The sequence below is a fragment of the Camelina sativa genome, chromosome 17 (genome assembly GCF_000633955.1).
Source record: "Camelina sativa cultivar DH55 chromosome 17, Cs, whole genome shotgun sequence".
NCBI classification, from domain to species: Eukaryota; Viridiplantae; Streptophyta; class Magnoliopsida; order Brassicales; family Brassicaceae; genus Camelina; species Camelina sativa.
The window spans coordinates 7618559-7641115 of record NC_025701.1 but is presented as its reverse complement, the minus strand read 5'-3'; the positions used below and the strand labels follow the sequence as shown (position 1 = coordinate 7641115).

General features: G+C 38.2%; 7 protein-coding genes across 8 annotated transcripts in view; 2 read left to right on the top strand and 5 right to left on the bottom strand.

Annotated features, from left to right (window-relative positions):
* Nucleotides 1-2970, bottom strand: part of LOC104759251 — a 5839-nt gene extending 2869 nt beyond the window's left edge. Inside the window, exons 1-5 of the mRNA XM_019238867.1 lie at nucleotides 2513-2970; nucleotides 2186-2322; nucleotides 2009-2065; nucleotides 1788-1851; nucleotides 39-663 (exon numbers count right to left, since the gene is read on the bottom strand). Of these exons, the coding sequence (XP_019094412.1) occupies nucleotides 39-663; nucleotides 1788-1851; nucleotides 2009-2065; nucleotides 2186-2322; nucleotides 2513-2594 (965 nt within the window). The 5' untranslated portion in view covers nucleotides 2595-2970. The remainder of the gene's footprint in view (nucleotides 1-38; nucleotides 664-1787; nucleotides 1852-2008; nucleotides 2066-2185; nucleotides 2323-2512) is intronic.
* Nucleotides 3451-6686, top strand: LOC104755980 (serine/arginine-rich splicing factor SR45-like). Its single transcript, XM_010478471.2, has 12 exons — nucleotides 3451-3748; nucleotides 3931-3999; nucleotides 4094-4182; nucleotides 4397-4443; nucleotides 4529-4609; nucleotides 4706-4871; nucleotides 4961-5183; nucleotides 5256-5321; nucleotides 5464-5580; nucleotides 5780-5846; nucleotides 5940-5977; nucleotides 6364-6686. Exons 1-12 carry the CDS (start codon nucleotides 3543-3545, stop codon nucleotides 6446-6448), a joined length of 1254 nt encoding a protein of 417 aa, XP_010476773.1. The 5' UTR covers nucleotides 3451-3542; the 3' UTR covers nucleotides 6449-6686.
* Nucleotides 8031-9623, bottom strand: LOC104755979 (DNA polymerase zeta processivity subunit-like). The gene is made up of 6 exons (XM_010478470.2): nucleotides 9461-9623; nucleotides 9279-9359; nucleotides 9094-9206; nucleotides 8825-9014; nucleotides 8344-8595; nucleotides 8031-8248 (listed from the first exon to the last, which is right to left on the bottom strand). Exons 1-5 carry the CDS (start codon nucleotides 9486-9488, stop codon nucleotides 8384-8386), a joined length of 624 nt encoding a protein of 207 aa, XP_010476772.1. The 5' UTR covers nucleotides 9489-9623; the 3' UTR covers nucleotides 8031-8248; nucleotides 8344-8383.
* LOC104755977 (UDP-glycosyltransferase TURAN) lies at nucleotides 9715-12742 on the top strand. Its single transcript, XM_010478469.1, has 16 exons — nucleotides 9715-9800; nucleotides 9934-10030; nucleotides 10149-10182; nucleotides 10261-10316; nucleotides 10415-10552; nucleotides 10648-10796; nucleotides 10880-10969; nucleotides 11057-11123; nucleotides 11229-11292; nucleotides 11381-11486; nucleotides 11574-11716; nucleotides 11803-11975; nucleotides 12075-12127; nucleotides 12200-12275; nucleotides 12356-12484; nucleotides 12570-12742. Exons 2-16 carry the CDS (start codon nucleotides 9938-9940, stop codon nucleotides 12591-12593), a joined length of 1395 nt encoding a protein of 464 aa, XP_010476771.1. The 5' UTR covers nucleotides 9715-9800; nucleotides 9934-9937; the 3' UTR covers nucleotides 12594-12742.
* LOC104755976 (post-GPI attachment to proteins factor 3) lies at nucleotides 12799-15030 on the bottom strand. Of its 2 annotated transcripts, none has more exons than XM_010478467.2 (6): nucleotides 14867-15030; nucleotides 14410-14523; nucleotides 13966-14215; nucleotides 13677-13873; nucleotides 13403-13590; nucleotides 12799-13318 (listed from the first exon to the last, which is right to left on the bottom strand). In XM_010478467.2, the coding sequence occupies exons 2-6, from the start codon at nucleotides 14502-14504 to the stop codon at nucleotides 13020-13022; spliced, it is 1029 nt and encodes a 342-aa protein (XP_010476769.1). In that variant the 5' UTR covers nucleotides 14505-14523; nucleotides 14867-15030; the 3' UTR covers nucleotides 12799-13019. The 2 variants fall into 2 exon arrangements, with proteins under 2 accessions (XP_010476769.1, XP_010476770.1); XM_010478468.2 differs by having other exon boundaries at nucleotides 14920-15030.
* LOC104755975 (cell division control protein 48 homolog C-like) lies at nucleotides 15177-17943 on the bottom strand. Its single transcript, XM_010478466.2, has 3 exons — nucleotides 16418-17943; nucleotides 16179-16331; nucleotides 15177-16088 (listed from the first exon to the last, which is right to left on the bottom strand). Exons 1-3 carry the CDS (start codon nucleotides 17831-17833, stop codon nucleotides 15318-15320), a joined length of 2340 nt encoding a protein of 779 aa, XP_010476768.1. The 5' UTR covers nucleotides 17834-17943; the 3' UTR covers nucleotides 15177-15317.
* The window catches only part of LOC104759250 (molybdenum cofactor sulfurase-like), an 11758-nt gene continuing 7163 nt past the window's right edge, over nucleotides 17963-22557 (bottom strand). The window contains exons 14-31 of the mRNA XM_010482198.1: nucleotides 22371-22487; nucleotides 22128-22205; nucleotides 21937-22038; nucleotides 21722-21821; nucleotides 21246-21356; nucleotides 21059-21123; nucleotides 20891-20980; nucleotides 20636-20752; nucleotides 20393-20470; nucleotides 20202-20303; nucleotides 19987-20086; nucleotides 19511-19621; nucleotides 19324-19388; nucleotides 19124-19245; nucleotides 18821-19053; nucleotides 18616-18749; nucleotides 18420-18530; nucleotides 17963-18328 (exon numbers count right to left, since the gene is read on the bottom strand). Of these exons, the coding sequence (XP_010480500.1) occupies nucleotides 18230-18328; nucleotides 18420-18530; nucleotides 18616-18749; nucleotides 18821-19053; nucleotides 19124-19245; nucleotides 19324-19388; nucleotides 19511-19621; nucleotides 19987-20086; nucleotides 20202-20303; nucleotides 20393-20470; nucleotides 20636-20752; nucleotides 20891-20980; nucleotides 21059-21123; nucleotides 21246-21356; nucleotides 21722-21821; nucleotides 21937-22038; nucleotides 22128-22205; nucleotides 22371-22487 (1935 nt within the window). The 3' untranslated portion in view covers nucleotides 17963-18229. The remainder of the gene's footprint in view (nucleotides 18329-18419; nucleotides 18531-18615; nucleotides 18750-18820; nucleotides 19054-19123; nucleotides 19246-19323; nucleotides 19389-19510; nucleotides 19622-19986; nucleotides 20087-20201; nucleotides 20304-20392; nucleotides 20471-20635; nucleotides 20753-20890; nucleotides 20981-21058; nucleotides 21124-21245; nucleotides 21357-21721; nucleotides 21822-21936; nucleotides 22039-22127; nucleotides 22206-22370; nucleotides 22488-22557) is intronic.

Below are 22557 nucleotides of genomic sequence, written 5' to 3'. Positions count from 1 at the left end.
GACCCGATCCTGGTCTTGCTTCCCTCTGATCACCAAACCCAAGCATTGCATCATAACTGCCCGAGGACGCTGATCGAGAAAGGTGGGAATTAAATGGTTGAGGGTGCATTCCTGGAAAATGCCTGTGAGGCTGCAGCGGATGTGGTAACCTACTCTGAGGAACCTGCATCTTAGGTATCTTCTGCTGTTGCGGCATCAACCCGTTTTGATGAGATAACTGCTGTTGTGGTAACATATTGTTCATGATCCCAGAACTGTCCCCAGGAAACATATTTTGGCGATTCATCCACTGAGTGGAGGGGCGATTGTTCACGAGAAGAGAAGGTCGCAGTTGAGGCATGTTTCCAGTGAGTTGCGGTGATTCATGATGCATGCCAACCAACTGAGGATGAGAACTTGGAAATGGCGATCCCATATGAGGGCCTACATGCTGATCTGGCACAAGAATCGGTTCGCTGGAAAATTGTTGTTGATGCTGGTATGGGGGCTGTTGATGCTGTGGTTCAGGATATGATGTTGCTCTATGCAGGTTTCTTTGCTCAACAAGATTTGGAGTAGGAAAAGGCCACCTTATGTCATCTTGGATGGCCTCAGAGTCTGAACTTTGCAGGTTATACCAATTTGGCAACTCCTCCCTATGGTTCCACCCATTACCAACATAATCTGGGGAAAAAGATGAATGATAAAAGGGTAAATTAACCGACTCAGTAAAATGTAAACAAAGAGCATAAATGATACCCAAAAAACACTAAAAATGAGTCAGGAGAATGGGCTAAGAACATATCGCACCATAAACCGTAAGCTATTTTACACAACTAAATAGATCATACACATACAATAATATGGTAAAATATAAATATTTTAAATTTCACCATAGAGAAACCCTGACACAAGGTCTACAGACAGTATGCGATAATCAAATTTCCATTCTAATGTAAAGAGTTTTGAGATAAAAATCAGTGCGCATAAGAACTCACTCTGTCTTGAACCGTTACCAGCTACGGGTACCGTGCTCCTATATTTTTCAGGAGTCCTATTCAACTGTAACAAGAAAGAATAGAAAATCTTCAGACTATAAGCTAAAAAATGAAACTTTCTCCAGTTTGAAGCATAAATTAACCATTCCTGGATCGAGCAAAAGGAAAGAAAAAGCTACGACACAAGAGTAAGACCATTCACTAGGAATATGTTAGCTGACCTTTGAAAATGTACTAGCAAGATCATCAGCGTCAAAAAGAGTTCTAGAAACTTCAGCCTGCATATATTGAGGAAAATCTTATGAGACACCAGAGCAAATGAATCCAAGATATAAAAAACACCACAAAACTCTCAACAAGGAAGACATGGAAAAGATAGAGATAGTGTTAGAACAAACCTCTTCCTTATCAAAGGCAAAATCATCTTCTAATCCAGGCAAGGGTAAATCCTCTTCTTCGTCTTCCAATCCACCCAGCTCAACCTCCTCAACAACATGGTTACCAAAAAAAGCATACTGAGATGCATCAAAGACACCTGCACCAAAGAAACCATCAATCACCGTTTCTAACAAGCATTAATGAATTCAGTAGGATCAACATATCATCTTATTTTCCAAATTCATGAGAAGAGCAATATTAGAAACTACTTGTAAACCATTGAAGAGCAAACAAAAGCAGACTTAACTCAAAAGAGCATTAGTAAACTTGAGAAAACAGAATAAAACCTGTAGAATTATCTCCANCGATAATCAAATTTCCATTCTAATGTAAAGAGTTTTGAGATAAAAATCAGTGCGCATAAGAACTCACTCTGTCTTGAACCGTTACCAGCTACGGGTACCGTGCTCCTATATTTTTCAGGAGTCCTATTCAACTGTAACAAGAAAGAATAGAAAATCTTCAGACTATAAGCTAAAAAATGAAACTTTCTCCAGTTTGAAGCATAAATTAACCATTCCTGGATCGAGCAAAAGGAAAGAAAAAGCTACGACACAAGAGTAAGACCATTCACTAGGAATATGTTAGCTGACCTTTGAAAATGTACTAGCAAGATCATCAGCGTCAAAAAGAGTTCTAGAAACTTCAGCCTGCATATATTGAGGAAAATCTTATGAGACACCAGAGCAAATGAATCCAAGATATAAAAAACACCACAAAACTCTCAACAAGGAAGACATGGAAAAGATAGAGATAGTGTTAGAACAAACCTCTTCCTTATCAAAGGCAAAATCATCTTCTAATCCAGGCAAGGGTAAATCCTCTTCTTCGTCTTCCAATCCACCCAGCTCAACCTCCTCAACAACATGGTTACCAAAAAAAGCATACTGAGATGCATCAAAGACACCTGCACCAAAGAAACCATCAATCACCGTTTCTAACAAGCATTAATGAATTCAGTAGGATCAACATATCATCTTATTTTCCAAATTCATGAGAAGAGCAATATTAGAAACTACTTGTAAACCATTGAAGAGCAAACAAAAGCAGACTTAACTCAAAAGAGCATTAGTAAACTTGAGAAAACAGAATAAAACCTGTAGAATTATCTCCAATCTGCTTAAGATCCATGGATTGGGAAGCTTGTTCGATACTACTCCCACAGCCAAGACCGTTCATAATCTAATATAGCTTTACCCACATCAATCCAAAATCTTCAGTTAGTCTTTTATAAACCCCTACTAGCGTTCTTTAACAAGTCGTGATCGACAAATAAAACCAGAAATATCCCCAAACGAATTTCAAAAATTACGATTCTTAAATCGTTAATGTAGCAGAACTGGGAAGATCGGTTCACGATCGAACTTTTTGTGATTTGAGGCAAGATTGGGTGGGTTCCTGGAGTTTGTTAGGCTCCAGGGACGAGAAGAAAACGAAGAAGAAGAGCCCTAGATGATTTGAGAAGATAGCGAGATTGGAGAATTTTATTTGTGATTGAGGAAGAGGAGGAGGAGGCAATGATAAATTGAAAAAACAAGATTTTATTTTATTTATTTTGAGAGAAAAAGAGGAGGTGGTGTGGGGTTGGGCGGTTGCCAGCTTTTTTTATATGTTAAAAAGGAGATCAACTTGAAAACGATATTTACATATCATCATCTTCCTTTTTTTTTTTTTTATTCATTAAAAATTAATATTAAAACTATAATTAAACCGACCATAATCTTTTTTATTAGGAACTACGAAGTGTGGTATCTAATTGTTGACAAAAAAAAAAAAAAAAAAAAATTGGTATCTAATTAATTTCAATTGTATTTGTATGTAAGCCATTTAGTTAGTTGGCAGTAATTTTTATAGGGTTTTTTAAAAAAAAAAACTTGGAATTTTATGGTTTACATTTTTTTAACAAATGCTCAAAAACATCTAAAATTCCTTTATTCAACATTAAGCAAATAAAAACCTGCCACGTATCATCTCGTGGATTATTATTTTGTTAAGGACCACAAAATAAAAAATAAAAATAAAAAAATTTGACAGTCTCTCCTTCTTCTCTCGTCTAATCTTTTTTTTTTTTATCCTCGCTAGGGTTTTGAAGCAAGGTTTCGCTTGTAGCGTCGTCGATATCGCCCCATGGCGAAACCAAGTCGTGGCCGTCGTTCCCCTTCCTTGTCTGGCTCTTCTTCTCGTTCCAGCTCCAGATCCCGTTCCCGCTCTGGTTCGAGTCCCTCTAGGTCTCTTTCGCGCTCCCGCTCCCGTTCTAGATCGCTCTCTTCATCTTCATCTCCTTCCCGGAGCGTCAGTTCTGGGAGTCGCAGTCCTCCACGCCGTGGAAAAAGGTTAGGGTTTCTTCCTTACTTTTTCCAATTTCCAATTTGATTCCTGTAATTAGGCTTTCATCCTTGTTGGGGGGAAGAAGAAGTTTGTAAGAACGGAGGCTTTTGCATTTAACCTAATTTTCTGGGTTAAATATTATCTAATCGTGACCTTGATGTTCTGATAAACCTTTTCTTTCTTGCAGTCCTGCTGGACCTGCTAGGCGAGGTCGCTCTCCTCCTCCACAATCTAAAGGAGCCTCTTCACCTTCTAAGTAATCTCGAAACTCCTGTCTCGTGCACATATTCATGCTTTCTTCAGATGCTCAGTTTAACTGACTTTAAATTACAATCTAATTCTGGTTTCAGGAAAGCTGCTCCAACTCAAGAATCTCTTGTTCTCCATATTGGTTCTCTTAGTAGGAATGTGAACGAAGGCCATCTGAAAGAAATTTTTGGTATGTTTATTGGTCTTTTGTGTTTCCTCTGCTTGTTCTGATTTTATTACACCATAACCGAGTAGACCAGTGCTTTAGGCCTCAACTTTGATCAGTAGTATATAGTTCATTACCCATTGATTACTTTATTTGGGATGACTAGTTTTGCTTGGGGAAGATGTTAAGTCTTAACTCTTTACGTTATTAATGGCTTGTTTTTTTTTTGAATTTTCAGGCAACTTTGGTGAAGTTATACATGTGGAACTTGCGATAGATCGAGCTGTAAGTTGCTATTTCTTTACTCTCTTTTGTTTACTGGTATCACTTGTTATGAAAGTTGCTCATAATTCTTTTCCATTTTGAATAGGTTAATCTTCCAAGAGGACATGCCTATGTTGAGTTCAAGGCAAGAGCTGATGCTGAGAAAGCGCAGCTGTTCATGGATGGTGTACGTCTCTTTCCAGATACGAACTGCTATATGTCTGTACTTAACATATTTGCTGAGAAGATTTATGCAAACTTTTTTTTTATTTACTTAATGCAGGGCCAAATTGATGGAAATGTTGTTAAAGCAAGTTTCACTCTACCACCTCGTCGGAAAGTATCTCCACCCCCTAAACCTGTCTCAAGTGCACCAAAGAGAGATGCATCAAAATCTGATAATGCCAGTGCTGAAATTGAGAAAGATGGTCCCAGGCGCCCAAGAGATAGTAAGTCTACGTTTTATATATTCGTTATTTGTTATTGTTGTAGTCAATGATTTGTATTGTGTCAATGATTATGATTTATATGTGCTTAGCATCTCCGCAACGGAAAACAGTACTTTCTCCAAGGAGGAGATCACCTCCACTGAGGAGAGGCGCATCACCTAGGCGATTGCCTGATTCTCCCCCTCGCCGGAGGCCTGGATCTCCTATCCGCCGTCGTGGTGGTGATACACCACCTAGACGCAGGCCAGCATCGCCATCTAGAGGCCGTTCTCCATCTTCTCCCCCTCCAAGACGATATAGATCTCCTCCAAGGTTAGCTGTGGCACCATATGATATTTGTAATGTTTCTAGAATCCAGAGCTCACCTTTTTTATCTGTCAACAGGGGTTCCCCTAGAAGGATTCGTGGCAGTCCTGTTCGAAGACGGTCTCCTCTTCCTCTAAGGAGAAGGTAATTCTATGTGGTACCCTAATTACGGCTGTAGTAATTGGTTGATAGGAATTACAGCTTTAGAGATTATAGTACTCAGTAAATTAGATCTTGAGAAATGTGCAGTTTTATATAGATATAATTTGTATTGGGCGTGTTTCAGGTCACCTGCAAGGAGAGTACGCAGTCCTACTCTCAGAAGATCCCCAATCCGCAGGCGTAGCCGATCCCCAATTCGTAGACCTGGTCGCTCTCGTTCAAGGTCCATCTCACCCCGCAGGTATGTTTGAACTCATTTAAATTTTTACCAAGCTATCTTCGGTGTCTCCTGAATTGTATTTTGTTTCAGAGGAATAGCTAAGATAGTATAATGATATAAGATTCATAACATGTTTTTGAGCTTGCACAATTGATGAGTATACCCCAATATCCTATTGTCCAGTCCTTAGTGGTGTAATTATGTCTTTGATTGTAAGCAGGGGACGAGGTCCAGCTGGGAGACGAGGGAGGTCATCTTCTTACTCCAGTTCACCAAGTCCCAGAAGGGTAAGGGGCTGTTGCAGATCCCTCTTTAGCTATAAAATTGTTGGTGCCTTGTGTTTTAATTCTCTATTCTGTGTGCATTATAAAAACTTGCAGATTCCTAGGAAGGTTTCAAGAAGCCGCAGCCCTAGAAGGTAAACACTTTCTTTATCTTAAGACTAGTCCTCTCCTCTTCTTAAACTGGGAACACCTTAGTCTGTGGCATGCACTAGTAAAAGAGCTCCACTGTTAAGTTATGTGTAGTGAGACTAGGTTACTCTAGTTCGTGATAAAAAAAGACACCATAAACATCTGAAATCTACACTATATTGAAATCTTGAGTTCGTACGTTGATAGCTCCGGGCAATTAGATACTGAAGCTTAAGATATGGTAGCAAATAACACTTTTGCTTATGTAGGATCTGATTAGCTAATGAGACTGTGATCTTACAAAGACAGATAGAATTTGGTTCAAAGATTCCGTAAATGATTTTGTCTAATCATCAAAGAAAATGTTGTTGTTGTTGTTGGGTATGCTTAGGCCACTGAGAGGAAAAAGAAGCAGCAGTAACAGCAGCAGCAGCAGTTCACCGCCGCCACCTCCACCTCCACCTCGCAAAACTTAAAGGTAGCAAAAGTGTTATAAAAAAAAAAGCTTTGAGTCTTCTTGTAGCTCTCTTCGACAACCTTATCTCTATCGTCTGTCTGTCCCTCTTTTCTTATAACAGATACAATGTTTAGCAGAGACCAAATGAGCGTTGTGGCTTTTGTAGTGTTGGATGTTTTAATCTTCTTTTATGTATGGATCTCCCATTAGATCTTGCAATGATATTTTGAGTTGTTCATTTAAAAGTATTAAAGTAATATATTCAGTCTTCTCGAAGAATAGCTCCTTCACTAAAGATTATATATGACAGTCATAGAATATATCAAATACACAACAAATTAGATTTTTAAATTTAACGGAAGAAATTAGTAGCATCAACTATAAAGGTTCCTCCTACCACCAACAAAATAGGACCTTCTCTATCTTCGACTTTCCACATTTTTGTCTTAATCACAACCACGATGATCAAAATTTACTACTGAATAAACGACAAAGACGATAATCCTAATTTGAGCTGCATAACATTGTATATTTTTAGATGTATGGAGCACTCTGCAAGATGTTCTATACAGAGACTAAGCATATATTTAATTAACAGAAATATCACACGGTTGTTGACAAATATATATATATATATGTATACGGTTTATATAATACGAGAAATGGGGTTCATTACTTTGAGTATCAAGGTAAATGGGGAACCACATGGGGAGGTGACAATGGCTTTGGGAAAATTGCGAGAAAAGTTGGTCATAAAGGAAATCATTCTTTGATAATGACATACATGTATCCAGAGGTATATATTCATTATAACTAATATAATGTAATTACTATTTTGTTGAAAATTCTATTAATGGTTTAATACTACGCAGCTTCTTGATCAAGTATTTGACGTGCAAGGGTGAGAAATCTGCTGGTTATTTACTAAGGAATTGTCTTCCATGTGGTGCAGCACGTTGCAACAAATATTAATTTATAAAACGAATGAAAATCTTCTATTTCGCACTTTATTTTATGTATTTTTGTTTTGTTTTGTTTTACCTCAAGACACTGAATAACCTTACTTTCTAATGGACACAAAATAACATGAATTGTTAAATTGACACGTGTCGCGATCATAAAAGTTACTAAATTGAGAACCAAATTTTATATAATAAAATAATATTGAATACGCTATAAAATCATTTACTGATTGAACAATTTAAGAAAATTACATTAATTTCTTATTTTTATTATCTTATTTTTCTTACATTATGTTAATCACTAATTTTAACACATTAAATATTTTCATACTTTAAACACTTTTCTGTATAAATTTCTTTTTACTATATGATTATAATAAATAATAATTGCAATTAAATTGCAAATATTTTCCTTATTAATTGCACATATTTTTTTATTGAAATTAGTAATTTAATATATAACTTTTCTATTAGAATTAGTGATATAATAGATTATTTTTAGTTTTATATACTTTCAAAAATATTAATTGTAATCCTTTTATTTATAGGATTTTTTTATTTTTCTATAATTATTAAATAAATTTTCTTTTCACATATGTCAAAATATTATCGATATACTTCACACATGTCGCGATTATATGAATTAATAACTTTGAAAACTAAGATTTATATAATAAAATGATATGAATTATTACATACAGTGTACTTAAATATCTTTAGAATGAAGTCTTCATCTTCATCGTTAATTAATGCCAAATATGCATTTGACTTCACAATCTCAAACATGTTTCAATGCATATTTGGAATTAGTTAACAATGGCCCTTATTCAACCATGGCCCTCCTTCACCTTCACACCCTGCAAAAACAAATGGGAGTAAATAATACAAAACTATATAATGCATCTTTGCTTCAGAAATTGGGTCCAACTGCGCCCCCAAGCTCATGTGTTACCTGACTTATGGCTCATCAGTGGAGCGCATTTCCTGAGACATCATGGGGCATGACAAGGTTGTGGTTCAGAGAAATTTGGGTGTTCCAAGTAAAGCTGCAAACAGAGTGGCTCGCTGTTCAAAGACTTGACAGGCGTTATAACTGGTGGCTTCTGCCACTGCTTTGTATCTGTTGGAATCCATAGCTCTCCTTCTTTGCTTGAACCCACTTCAGGAAGTGACCTCAGATAAGCCGTTACATCCCATCTACAATCTGTTTTCGAGTGGGAAACATTGCTATAAGAACAGAAACTNATCTGTTGGAATCCATACCTCTCCTTCTTTGCTTGAACCCACTTCAGGAAGTGACCTCAGATAAGCCGTTACATCCCATCTACAATCTGTTTTCGAGTGGGAAACATTGCTATAAGAACAGAAACTGTGGCAAATAGAAAGTAAAAAGAAGGGTGGAGCTAGAAATGTATACATAAACATATATATACTTTGAGGAAGAGGCTTGACAAGGGATTTTGAGACGGAAAGCTTGATTAAGAAGGACCTAAGCGCAAACTCCAATTGACTCTCTTCTACTAAACCAGCACAAGACGTGTTAATTGTGAGCTTGAAGATAAATCTCTCCACAGGAACATTATCCTCACTGAAAAATATAACTGCTACTCTCTCAACAAGACCCTGTTTCAGTGAGCAAACAACAAACACTGTTCATGTGATATTCTATTATGATAATACTGTAATTGATATGACTTAAAACCTTTTCAATAAAAGGAAGTAGCCCAGAAGCAGCAGAGTGGATATAGTCGCGTAGCTCAGGATGTCTTGCTCTTTGTACCACCACATTCATATATCTCCGCCTCTCAAATGCCGCTTCACAACACACAAGATGATCAATGGATGCAAAAATCAAAATGAAAACACAATCCATTGCTCTTTACTCACCAGATGGGTAAAAACCTTTGAGTGATACAATCATTGTGATGGCTACTTCCAAAAATTCCACCACAGTACGAGCAACTTCTCCTGAATGACCCAAAAATCAAATCACAAATTTTTTGAGAAGCCAAACTCGTAGGAGTATTAATGTTTTTATGAGATTAAAAATCGAAAATGAGTGAAGTTACCAGACTGATTATCATCCTTACGATTCATTAGCGTCACACAATCTCAGAGACCTCCTCTGTGATTTAAGTAACGAATCGTAACTTCGCCGTCGATGGCGACTTCGCCGTGAATATGAAGTACTTCTTCTTCTTTCGCCGTCAGATAATCAAAACATGTGACAGACACGTGACTCTTTAGTTCCTTGAAAGAATTATAATACATGGGCTTGTAACTCATGGCCCAACTTAATTCCTTTTTAGGCCCAATGTTTTGTGTTTTTTTTCATTAATGTAACTCTTTCTCCTCCGCCTCATCGGAAAATTTTGCCCGGAGCAATATCGACGGGATCTGGGAGAACCGGTAAGATTTGATTTAACGATTGCTTGATCTTGTTTTCTGAGAATTTGGATCAGTGGAGTCTGACTAAAATCACATGATTATGAGCTCGAGCTCGACATAGTACTAATGGTTAACTCTGTGATGATATTTTAAGGACGATGGGGAAAAGAGGAAGGGCTTGTGTAGTGGTACTTGGAGATCTTGGTCGAAGTCCTCGGATGCAATATCACGCTCTTTCTCTTGCTCGTCAGGTTCATTCTCATTTTTATTTTAACGTTGCATTTGGTCAAGTTCTTCTAATCATCTCAGTTGATTCGATCTTGAGTTTATGTATCCATCCATACACTGATTGTCACATAATAACTGCAGGCATCATTTCAAGTAGACATTGTTTCATATGGAGGTAAGGATTCCTAACTCAAGTTTAGTGTTCTTGTAAATCAGAATGCATTATTTAAATGATTTTAACATTCATGAATAGGTTCTATACCCCATGAAGCTGTTCTAAATCACCCATCAATACACATCCATACAATGGTATTGCTACGATCAAATCCTCTATATAAGCTTAGCTACTAGTAAAATCTGTAGATTCATGATCATCTGTTTCTTGTTTTTTTGGGGGATTAAAACAGGCGCAGCCTCGATTTCTTCAGCTCTTTCCGAAGATACTTTATCCTGTTACTCTCTTGCTCAAGGCATTTATTCAGTTTACAATGCTTCTCTGGTTTCTTTTCGTAAAAGTACCAGCGCCTGACATTTTCTTGGTCCAGGTAAATGTCTATTTATCGTTTTTACTTTGAAAATTTCCAGTAAATTCTATTTTCTTGCAGAATTTGTAGAAGTTACACGTAGTTTTTTTCTGCAGAATCCTCCTTCTGTTCCAACCCTAATTGCTGTCAAGTGGGCGAGCTCATGGAGACGTGCAGCTTTTGTTGTGGATTGGCATAATTTTGGATATACGTTGTTGGCATTGTCTTTAGGAAGAAACAATTTGCTTGTATCCTTATACCGCTGGTATGTATTTCAACCAGTTGCTTAAACTATCTCTGGAACTTCTTTATCTCTAAGGGTGAAATAATGAGATTAGGATGATTTAGGTTTGAGAATCATTATGGAAAGATGGCAACAGGTTCGCTATGTGTGACAAAAGCAATGCAACATGAACTGGATCAGAATTGGGGAGTGAGGTGAGATGAAATTGCTCATAGATTGTAACCTGTAACATGTCTGAAGTAAAGAAAGTTATTTGAGTATGTAATAATGTTCTGAAACAGTGCCAAGGTTTTATATGATCAGCCTCCTGAGTTTTTCCGCCCCGCTTTGCTTGAAGAAAGGCACGAGGTTAGCTGGTTGTTTCTTCCTTTCTATATTGTTTATATCAGTCACTTTCACTCTGGGTAGAGAGTACTGTATCGAGGGTAATGTAAATTTTTGTTACTTCTTTAGTTGTTTTGCCGAGTGAAGAAAGATCTTTGCCATCCAATTGGCGTGTATGATTTCATCAGTGCAGGTATCCCCTTTAATTTAAAAGTTCATGTTTTGATTCCTTTTCAGCTTCTCCATTCGTTCTGATGCCGAATCTTGTAATTCAAATTTAGAGTTGGAGAATCAAAAGCTTAATGAAACCCTTTTTACTACCAAAAACAATACGGACATCTCGCTGAAGCAAAACAGACCAGCTCTTGTTGTGAGCAGTACAAGCTGGTGAGGACACCTCATCATTGTTTGTTCACTTTCACTCTTTTGGCACCAGCCTTCCGTGATATTGAATACTAGACATGAAATTTTCAGGACCCCTGATGAAAATTTTGGTATCCTATTGGAAGCTGCAGTGATGTATGATCGGCGTGTTGCTGCAAGATCAAAAGGAAGTGATACAGCTGAAATTTCAGAAGAGCAACACTTTTATCCCAATTTGTTGTTCATCATTACAGGTAAAGATGGTTTCGTTTTTGTTTAGAACACAATAAAATTTTGCTGTTTTGTCTTTGATCATGAGTTATCTATACTGTCCATGAAGGTAAAGGACCTGAAAAGGAGATGTACGAGGAGAAAATCAAACGATTAAACCTCAAACATGTGGCATTCCGTACAATGTGGCTTGCAGCTGAAGATTACCCATTGCTTTTAGGTTCTGCAGATCTTGGTGTTTGCCTACACACTTCGTCATCAGGTTTAGACCTTCCCATGAAGGTAAGTCCATTATAGTTAGAGCCCATATGTGCTAATAAGGTAAAGACTTATATTTATTTTTCCATTGTGTCAACTTGTTACGGGTGTTTGGCGTTTTAGGTTGTTGATATGTTTGGATGTGGCCTCCCAGTTTGCTCGGTTTCCTACTCATGGTAAATAATCAGTGACTTTCAATACTTTCAAGAACAAAGACTATAATACTTAAACCTTAAACTTTTGTGAAGCATTCAAGAACTCGTCAAGGATGGGAAGAACGGACTCTTGTTTTCATCTTCATCGGAATTAGCAGATCAATTATTGGTTAGTAACTTTTCTTTTTTAAAGACACTTTTCACCTAATCTACTCTAGTAATGGTCTAGTGTCCTTTTTTTCTGAACAGATTCTCTTCAAGGGTTTTCCTGGGAACTGTGATGCACTAATGTCGCTTAAAGCGGGTGCAATGGAGACTGGTTCTTCAGGTCGATGGGCTACAGAGTGGGAAGATTGTGCTAAACCTTTGATTACTCAGGTAAAATCCTTCAGCTTTGTCTCTATATCTGACACATAGTTTTGTTGGGCCATTTCTCATTATATGTCTCGTTTGATCCATGCAGGTCGTATCTCAAATAGCGGATTGATGAAAGAGAAGACTCAAATTGGTGGGCTTAAAAAAATCTGGCAACTTATTTTGTAGATTCAAACTTTTGTACACAATCATATATATCACAAGATTGTCTCAAAAATATTGACAAAAGTCTGATTTCAAAAAGGTTTTGGCATGAGTTTGTATGAATGAGCAAATGATATCAAAATCTCAATTGACCAAACATAAGGCAAAGGCAAAATTCGGAAAGGCTCAAAGCAAATTCAATAGTTCACGTATAAACAACATTGTAAAAAACTGAAGAAACCTGTCACTAAATCCAGACCAGCTGGCTTAAAACAAAAGACTCTTGCCTTCTTGATATTTGAATCTATTTCCACCTTTTTTTTTTTTTACCAATGCTTATGTGGTCTAAGAGAAATCGTGCAATCGAATTGAAAACCTTGTGAAATTTGGCGACTCACTTTGCCTTTGTTTTAGATTTCTTGAGGAGACTGGAAGTCCTGAACTCAGCATCGTCTCTGATGAAGCTCCACCACAGAATGGTAAGGGGAACTGTGGCGGCATGCCAGATCGAGTGAGCATCAAAGTAGCCTTCGTATGGAGGAAAATCATATATCTCTAGAAGCATGGCTAAGCCTCCAGCAATCACAACCACCCAAAGTTTCCAATTAGATGGATGGCTCGAGACAGCGGCCCATCTTGCCCATAGGAGAAGCTGAGAGACTCCCATTGCCACACACACAATCATGTTCCAACCTGTAAACAACATTCAAAACCAGTGAAGTTCACCAAAAAAAATATTGACTCCGTTTCAGATAGGTGAAAGAGTTTGTAGCGTACCATAGTCAAGTTTGTAGAAGTTGATGTATAGTATGTGGGTGGTAACAAAAGCTAGTATTGGAGCAGATACCATGACCCTGGCAGCCTCAACCCGAACATCAAAGGTTCTTAAGATAGCTAAGATAAGTGAGAATCCAAGAACGGCTATTGCTGATGAGTAGTCCAACCTCTCTGTGAGGTCAACATCTCTGAGAACCATGGGGACGGATTACCAGAAAATCATATGATAGATGAAGCAGATTGTGTATGAAAAAGTAATGTGTAGATGATTTACCTGCTGTGGAAAACAGCACTCCAGAACCACGAGTTCATAGATAGGAGACCATAGATATGCCACAAACCAACGTATTCGTAGTAAGCTGTCCTATCTTGTTTCAAAGGCAATTTGTAGTACAGCGTGATGAAAAAGGAAAGCCAACCATGGAAATGCATTGCTAGGTTGAGCACAGAGAAAGCAACAGAAGCAGGCTCCTATCAAAGAACAAAGTATAGCCAAAATTCAAGCTCAATCTGATTTATGGAAACAACCAGAAATCCAGAAGTGACTGAAGAAATAAACAAACCTGAATCCCAAGTACACGCTTGAAGGGCCATTTACCATGGTATTTGACCGGGGCTTGACCAAGAGTTTCTCGTTCTCCCTCTCTATTAACCATACACTGATAACGGCAATCACCTTGACAACCCCATTGTTTCCATTGTAGATACAGAGGTTCCTGGATGTACCATGGAGCACCACTAGATGAAGAATTGCACTGAGGAAAGCACTCTTGTCCAACACAACCGCTAATCTCACATTCTGAAACACATGACCTGATACGAAATTTCCAGATATTAATAACGTACATGAGTCAAACGCTGCTAACATCCTGGCTACTAGTAAACCAAGTTCACGCTATAAACTAAATTAAAAGAAACAGGATTATCTTGAACACAAATTCTAATTTATCAAAGCAAGTAAGATAAGCTATGTATGAATCCTAAGGAAAGTGAATACTTTACAATACCTGTAACTTGGATCAGCATCTCCAGCACTAGCATTAGAAAAGGTGAAAAGGCATGGCAACACTAGAAACAGGGCTGTCCAGTAGCGGACTGCCATCTGAGCAGAACTATACAATCTACACACGAAAAAATATGAATCAGACAATGAAAAGCGCAAGATAAAAAATAGGATTAAGCCGTACGAAGATCTTCAATTCCATTAAAGGAAGTGATCATTCATTCAAGTGAAAGAAAGAAACTTTTACATATGAAAAACAAAACAAATCGTTTTCTATCTAATTCGAACTTGTGGAAACTAACTAGAGAATATCGTAGTCATCGATGGAACTAGCTGTTAGAAAACCATAAAACATTCAGATTCCTTCATAATCTAATCCTACGATTTCCAGATTCGATCAGATTATCGAAAAACTCAGAACGTAAAATCAAATTGAGAGCCTAACACCCAAAGAGATCTACCAATTACGCAAGGACAACACAAAGGTAAGAGAATCGCAGATCAGACTGAACACCTCCGAGCCTGAGCCTAAGTCGGAGTCGGAGTCGGAGTCGGAGTCTTCGCAACAAAGGTTAAAGAGCTCCACAAGAATATTATTCTCGCTGTAAAAATATATGGAGAGGACGAAGGACAAGTAAGAGCACGTGTCTTATTTATTTATTTATTTTAAGAGAAACGATGCCGTTTTCGCATTATTATCTTGGCTATACAACACAAAATAATATACCAAAACCTTTGTTGTATTATTTATCAAAGCCAAAATAAAATAAAAACATTGTAACAAAACCTTTCTTTATATAATTTCAAATATATATAATTGTTACGAGTACTCGGACAAATGGGATTTTGCAGACATATTAATGAGTATTAGAGTTCAAGTGTAGTCCAAAAGATGATCCTTCCTTTTCCATCCTATGCTTTCCTTCCAATGCTTTCTTGGAGCTTTTTTGAGAGTTCCTCGTAGTGTCTTCGTTGCTGTTTGTTCACAGATGGTGATACTAAGGACAAGGCTTGCTCGAAATGACTCATCTTGATGGTACACTTGGTTAAATCTGTAACATCATCATCATCATCATCATCATCTTCACAGGTGCTTGTTATTTCCTCCACTGCCAAGAATGTAGCCTTTTGCACCAAGTGAGCAAGATCAGCTCCGCTGAAACCTTCACATCTCATCTTTGCAACACCATCCAGATCAACACTAGCATCTATGGGCTTCTTCCTTGTTATAGCTTTAAGTATCGAAGCACGCTCATCTGCGTTAGGGAGGGGTACGTAAAGTAGATTCCCAAACCTACCAGGTCTCAAGAAAGCTGGATCAATTACATCTGGCCTGTTTGTAGCTCCCACTACGTATACATTACGTCTCTCCCCACCGTCCAGCTCAACAAGAAACTGGTTCAATAGCCGTTCAACAACCCAGGCACCTTCTTTGCCACGGCTTGTTGTCAAAGCATCCACCTCGTCAAAGAAGATTACACATGGCGAACATGTACGGGCACGCTGAAACAATGTCCGAATAGCAAGCTCGCTTTCTCCAACGTACTTGTTTAGAAGTTCTGCACCCTTGATGTGCATGAAATTAGCTCCTGCCTCGTTAGCAACTGCCTTGGCAATCAATGTCTTCCCACATCCCGGTGGTCCATAAAGCAAAAATCCTGTCTCTAAGCTTACCCCAAAAGCCTAAAAAGATCCAAAGACACACATTCAGACCTCAGGTGACAAGCAAGTATTCTTGTCTATATAACAGTGCCAAGTGACTTGTGTTAGTACCTTATAAATATCAGGCTTTTTAATAGGTCTGACGATATAACGGTTGAATTCAAGTCGCAGATGCTCAAGTCCACCAACATCATCCCACTTGACATCAGGCACGATAGAGAATCCTTCTCTTGTTAAAGATGCCTGAACTAGATTCACTGCTTCCTGGTAGATAACAGAGTCAGAAACCAAAGAACAAGAATTTGTAACCACAGAAAAGTAAACTCATATCGTCCCTGCAATTAACATACCTCGAAATCAGACATTTTGACAAAAAGTTTGTCCAACTCTTCTTCTGGCCAGGGATGCCTTAGCCAAGAATTATCATCTTCACCGTTTGCAGACAGTTGAGATTTTCTTGAATCCAAGATTCTCTTTGTGGCTATCCTGCCAGCCATGTTAGCAACACCCTCCAAATCAGCTCCAACAAAACCCGGGGTTAAACGAGCTATAGTTTTCTTGTCAAAGGGCCCTTCTAGTCTAAGTTTTTGGGCTACAACCGAGAGTATCTCAGCCCTTGCATCTTCATCTGGAACACTCAGAGCAATCTCACACTCAAATCGTCCACTTCTCCTCAAAGCAGGATCAAGAGCATCAGGCCTATTTGTAGCTCCAATGACGAGAACAAATCCAGCACTAGACTCAGGACCTTTGTTATCAGGTCCATCCATACAAGTCAATAATTGCGTTACAATCCGCTTCTCCATCTCCCTTTGCTGATTTTCCCTCTTTGATCCAATTGCATCAATCTCATCGATAAACACAATGGAAGGCGCAGTCCTATATGCTTTAGAGAAGAGCTCTCTAATACTCTCTTCAGAAGCACCAGAGACTCCAGAAACCACATCTGTAGCTGAAATCTTATAAAACGGAACACCAACTTCATTGGCTATGGCATTAGCCAACTTGGTCTTTCCACAACCAGGTGGTCCATGAAAAAGAATCCCACTTGGTGGCTTAACTCCTATTTTCTTAAACGGTTCAGGATTGAGAATCGGAAACAAAACATTCATCTCAAGTTCATCCAACACTTTCTTTATCCCACCAAAATCTTTAAAAGTAGGACCTTTAGCATCCACAAGTTCCAAATCACCATTACCAGTAGTTCCACTTACAGAACCAGAGCCGTTAGCCTCTTTTCTCAACCCCATAGTAGCCATCTTGCCTCTACCTTTGTTGGTCACAGTCTCAACTTCGACATTAAGTTTCACAGGCGACTCAGTTGGTTTCTTTGAAGAGTTGTTCAACTTGGCATAGTTATCTCGTAGACTGTTATTGATCAAATCAAACCTTGGCGGACTCAGCTTCTCGCTGTAAACAGCGTCCTCGTCCTCCGAAGTCGAAGAAGAAGACGGAGAAGACGAAAGTTTCTTCCTTTTAACAGCAGTAGCAGCTTCCTCGTCGCCATTGTTGTTATCATCGTCCTCTTCGGCTTTGTTGTTTCTGGCATTAAGGATTTGTCTTACGTTGAGCAGAAGCACTTGCCGAGTCAACCGGGCAAAGTTACCGTACCTTGAACGGAGATCATCAACGATATCCTCCGCCGTTGTTAAATCCTTCCCGCATGAATCAATAACTTGACTCAGGTATCTACGATTTATCCCTCCGCCCATACCACCACCTCCGCCGCCGCGGCCGCGACCACGACCACGACCTCTCCTCATCATCCTATAAGCTTAGAGCGGGTTTCAGTAGCTAAAGTCTGAGTCTTTCTTACTTTTAGAGCCTTTTTCACCACTAACACAGCCGGAGGAGGCAGCGGATAAAGAAAAACCTAATTTAGTGTCTCTCAAATGTGTAAAAATGTAACCTTTTGTATTATTCCTTTTCTATTACAGTATTACATAATGTTTGGTTTTCTCACTACAGTATTTGGTATACTCAAGACTTTAGTGTCTGAGGCTCTGAGCTATATTATCGAGAATTTGTTTTTTTTTTCTCTACAAACTTGAAAGAGTAAATACAATATCTGGATGCTTCTCTATATTATCGATGAAGTATACAGACTTTTTCTCATATGCTTGATGCTTCTCCATTTGTTTGTATGTATAGTAAGCTTGAACCTATTCAATATCTGGATTTACTTCATCCCCAACTCCAATCCAACATTGTGTGTTCTCATCAATCTCGTATCTCAGAAGAGTTCCAAACAAGATCTTTCCCTGAATCCAATGAGACAACAAGAAGTGTTACTTCACAGACAATGATCAAATACCCTTTTTAATGGAAAAGATTGATTTCAGAATGTTGAACCTTTACTCTCCTATATGAAGCTAAAGTTGTCAAGGGCTCATTGGATTTCTTCACTAGTCCAGCCTCGTTACTTATGTTTATCATCTGGCACCGGTTACAACCGCCCAACGACTGCATCAAAAGAAATGAACTTTAAAAAAAAAACAGAGAACCATGACGTTTATACATATGATTACATGTGGATCCATGGACTTACTGTGAAATGATTGTCTCCTATCTTGATAGTTCTCCATTTATCTTCTGCGTATGGTTCACCTCCAGATATAACTAGATTTGGTCTGAATCTATGTGGATTGAGTTTCTCATGAGCCCGTTTGTAATCCTCGTCTTCTGCAACCAAATTAGTTTTAATCAAGCGAAAAGGAACAAGATGTAAGATTAAAAAGGTGATGGAAACGTACTTGCTTCTAATCTTCTGTTTAGGTCGGCAACACTCTCCTCGGAAATTAACAAGAACTGAGCTTCATTAGCAAAGTTGATATTGCTTTCCAAATCTCTGCACAATCCAGGAGTCTTGGTTCTGTTTAAGCAGTGTTTTGAAGTAGAGCTAGAATACCGTAGCAACTTGCATTGTCGACCAATGGCATTGGTGAACCAACTATTGATTCTAGTTTCCTCATTAAGCTTTTCAAGTCTGCAACACAAAATCAAATATATTACAAGCAGCTGATGTAAGACATCACATGATACGGAGCAATGCATACATGTTGGCATGTGAATCAGACTTGATTTTTATGTGCAACTTGTCTTTGCAGCGAGAAGATTCTACAGACAGTAGCCCTTCCTCAAGGTCGATAAAGGTTCTTATAAGAGACATCTCAGGTACCTAGAAGCCATTCCCAACCAAATCAAAAATTTCGTCACAAGTACATAGAAAGATTCGAGCTAGAAGATGCTTTATTACCTTCTTTTGGGTAAGAATGTCGCCTGTCAGACCCTGAACCATCCATTCTCGATCATGCAGCAGGCCTTTTATGTTTCAAAAAATAAACACAAGTTATGCATAAATGCTAAAGAGATCAGCCCAACCACTAATACCTGCACAAACAGCAGCACCGATTTGGAGTAACCAAGCAAGTTAAATGAAATACCTGTTCTGCAAAGTGGCCAACGCATCACAGAAAATCCAGCACATGACTTGATTGGGTATATAGTAATTGACTTAAGGTAGTGGCTTGGAAAAGATTCTTTACTTTCAAGTTCTGCAAATCAACAAAAAGCGGAGATCCATAGAATTAAGACGCCATATATGCTTTATGAATATTTAGTATGTAGCAACTAGCAAGTTACGTTTCGTGGTTTTCCAAAAATCAAACGAAGTAACGACAAGCTCCATACACTTTATTTGTGTGGCTAACTGAAGCATCTATTACCAAAAATTACGGAAAGGTAAGCATGTGAAGATGGTGACTTTTGATAAGGTCACATCCCCCAGAGACTGAGTGGCGGAATCAATTATGCAAGTCCATTTTATGTCAACGTGAGTGAATAATGTTCCAAGAGAGTTAAATAACAACAGCTAGTGTTACTAGGAGCAAAGCACCATAAAAGATTTTAAAGAAAGTACCGTCACAAGGAAGTTGAGGAAACCTTCCACTGATGACATTTCCATTCCCAATCTTCTTTGGAGGTGAAACAAATGAACTTATGATGAAATCAACAAATTTCTGTGAATGAAGTATACACTTTAAATTAGGTGGCCGCAAGGCAAAAATGAGCTTTGTTTACGACAACTTCCGATACATGGATTTGGGGAAAAACTAAATAAAGGAACAAACATACCTTGGCCTCTTCAAAGGTTGACATATAACCAAACGAAACCCTAACAGCCCCTGTTGGTTTTCCATTTATCACATCATTATCATCCCAGCAAACATGCCCAGCCTAGGTTAAATTAAAAGGAAGTCATGGTCAACTATATAATACCAGATCTGCTAAAAAATCAGGGCCAGCAAAAAAATGAACAATTATACCTCTACATTAGACAATAGATCAGAATGAGACAAGTCGAGATACTTTGCACATGCGCCAGGATTGCAGAAACATCCTGTCTACACCAAAATGAAGTAGAATGAAAGATGAAATATCAGCGTCAAATGACCTAATGCAAGATTACCCCTTGCCAGCGAGTGCAAGCCCCTAATCTTACTTACATAACTTCTTTTCTTTGGGGTGGAAGAATTCAAAGAGAATAAAACTGTGTTTCCAAAACATACCCGTAACTGAATTCCAGATAAAGAAGCAAGCTTTTCCACCTCCAAGTAACCAAACCAAGAGCCATCAGGTCTTTTCAAGTTGAATGTAACCGTTGGGCCTGATTTATGTGAAGATAACTGAAACATAAAACATAGAATGAATCAAATACTATGGTCACAAGAAGAGTAATTCCATATGACTTCTAAAGTAAATGATGACATTTTAAAAAATATACATATATGAACTGATTACTTTTTAATCATGAAAGAACTGACCTTCAGATTTTCACTGCCATACANAGATTCTACAGACAGTAGCCCTTCCTCAAGGTCGATAAAGGTTCTTATAAGAGACATCTCAGGTACCTAGAAGCCATTCCCAACCAAATCAAAAATTTCGTCACAAGTACATAGAAAGATTCGAGCTAGAAGATGCTTTATTACCTTCTTTTGGGTAAGAATGTCGCCTGTCAGACCCTGAACCATCCATTCTCGATCATGCAGCAGGCCTTTTATGTTTCAAAAAATAAACACAAGTTATGCATAAATGCTAAAGAGATCAGCCCAACCACTAATACCTGCACAAACAGCAGCACCGATTTGGAGTAACCAAGCAAGTTAAATGAAATACCTGTTCTGCAAAGTGGCCAACGCATCACAGAAAATCCAGCACATGACTTGATTGGGTATATAGTAATTGACTTAAGGTAGTGGCTTGGAAAAGATTCTTTACTTTCAAGTTCTGCAAATCAACAAAAAGCGGAGATCCATAGAATTAAGACGCCATATATGCTTTATGAATATTTAGTATGTAGCAACTAGCAAGTTACGTTTCGTGGTTTTCCAAAAATCAAACGAAGTAACGACAAGCTCCATACACTTTATTTGTGTGGCTAACTGAAGCATCTATTACCAAAAATTACGGAAAGGTAAGCATGTGAAGATGGTGACTTTTGATAAGGTCACATCCCCCAGAGACTGAGTGGCGGAATCAATTATGCAAGTCCATTTTATGTCAACGTGAGTGAATAATGTTCCAAGAGAGTTAAATAACAACAGCTAGTGTTACTAGGAGCAAAGCACCATAAAAGATTTTAAAGAAAGTACCGTCACAAGGAAGTTGAGGAAACCTTCCACTGATGACATTTCCATTCCCAATCTTCTTTGGAGGTGAAACAAATGAACTTATGATGAAATCAACAAATTTCTGTGAATGAAGTATACACTTTAAATTAGGTGGCCGCAAGGCAAAAATGAGCTTTGTTTACGACAACTTCCGATACATGGATTTGGGGAAAAACTAAATAAAGGAACAAACATACCTTGGCCTCTTCAAAGGTTGACATATAACCAAACGAAACCCTAACAGCCCCTGTTGGTTTTCCATTTATCACATCATTATCATCCCAGCAAACATGCCCAGCCTAGGTTAAATTAAAAGGAAGTCATGGTCAACTATATAATACCAGATCTGCTAAAAAATCAGGGCCAGCAAAAAAATGAACAATTATACCTCTACATTAGACAATAGATCAGAATGAGACAAGTCGAGATACTTTGCACATGCGCCAGGATTGCAGAAACATCCTGTCTACACCAAAATGAAGTAGAATGAAAGATGAAATATCAGCGTCAAATGACCTAATGCAAGATTACCCCTTGCCAGCGAGTGCAAGCCCCTAATCTTACTTACATAACTTCTTTTCTTTGGGGTGGAAGAATTCAAAGAGAATAAAACTGTGTTTCCAAAACATACCCGTAACTGAATTCCAGATAAAGAAGCAAGCTTTTCCACCTCCAAGTAACCAAACCAAGAGCCATCAGGTCTTTTCAAGTTGAATGTAACCGTTGGGCCTGATTTATGTGAAGATAACTGAAACATAAAACATAGAATGAATCAAATACTATGGTCACAAGAAGAGTAATTCCATATGACTTCTAAA

Bases quoted from the DNA above. Each gene is read 5' to 3' on its own strand.
- LOC104755980 (XM_010478471.2), top strand. From the start codon at position 3,543: ATGGCGAAACCAAGTCGTGGCCGTCGTTCCCCTTCCTTGTCTGGCTCT. The intron at 3,749-3,930 runs GTTAGGGTTTCT...TCTTTCTTGCAG, and splicing joins CCTCCACGCCGTGGAAAAAG to TCCTGCTGGACCTGCTAGGC. The intron at 4,610-4,705 runs GTACGTCTCTTT...TACTTAATGCAG, and splicing joins CGCAGCTGTTCATGGATGGT to GGCCAAATTGATGGAAATGT.
- LOC104755979 (XM_010478470.2), bottom strand. From the start codon at position 9,488: ATGAATCGTAAGGATGATAATCAGTCTG. The intron at 9,360-9,460 runs GTAACTTCACTC...TGGGTCATTCAG, and splicing joins TAAGGATGATAATCAGTCTG to GAGAAGTTGCTCGTACTGTG. The intron at 9,207-9,278 runs GTGAGTAAAGAG...TGTGTTGTGAAG, and splicing joins CAAAGGTTTTTACCCATCTG to CGGCATTTGAGAGGCGGAGA.
- LOC104755977 (XM_010478469.1), top strand. From the start codon at position 9,938: ATGGGGAAAAGAGGAAGGGCTTGTGTAGTGGTACTTGGAGATCTTGGT. The intron at 10,183-10,260 runs GTAAGGATTCCT...ATTCATGAATAG, and splicing joins AGACATTGTTTCATATGGAG to GTTCTATACCCCATGAAGCT. The intron at 12,128-12,199 runs GTAAATAATCAG...ACTTTTGTGAAG, and splicing joins TGCTCGGTTTCCTACTCATG to CATTCAAGAACTCGTCAAGG.
- LOC104755976 (XM_010478467.2), bottom strand. From the start codon at position 14,504: ATGGCAGTCCGCTACTGGACAGCCCTGTTTCTAGTGTTGCCATGCCTT. The intron at 14,216-14,409 runs GTATTGTAAAGT...ATTTCGTATCAG, and splicing joins GATGCTGATCCAAGTTACAG to GTCATGTGTTTCAGAATGTG. The intron at 13,591-13,676 runs GTAAATCATCTA...CATGGTTCTCAG, and splicing joins AGTGCTGTTTTCCACAGCAG to AGATGTTGACCTCACAGAGA.
- LOC104755975 (XM_010478466.2), bottom strand. From the start codon at position 17,833: ATGATGAGGAGAGGTCGTGGTCGTGGTCGCGGCCGCGGCGGCGGAGGT. The intron at 16,332-16,417 runs GTATGTTAATTG...GTTATCTACCAG, and splicing joins TCAAAATGTCTGATTTCGAG to GAAGCAGTGAATCTAGTTCA. The intron at 16,089-16,178 runs GTACTAACACAA...GGATCTTTTTAG, and splicing joins AAAAGCCTGATATTTATAAG to GCTTTTGGGGTAAGCTTAGA.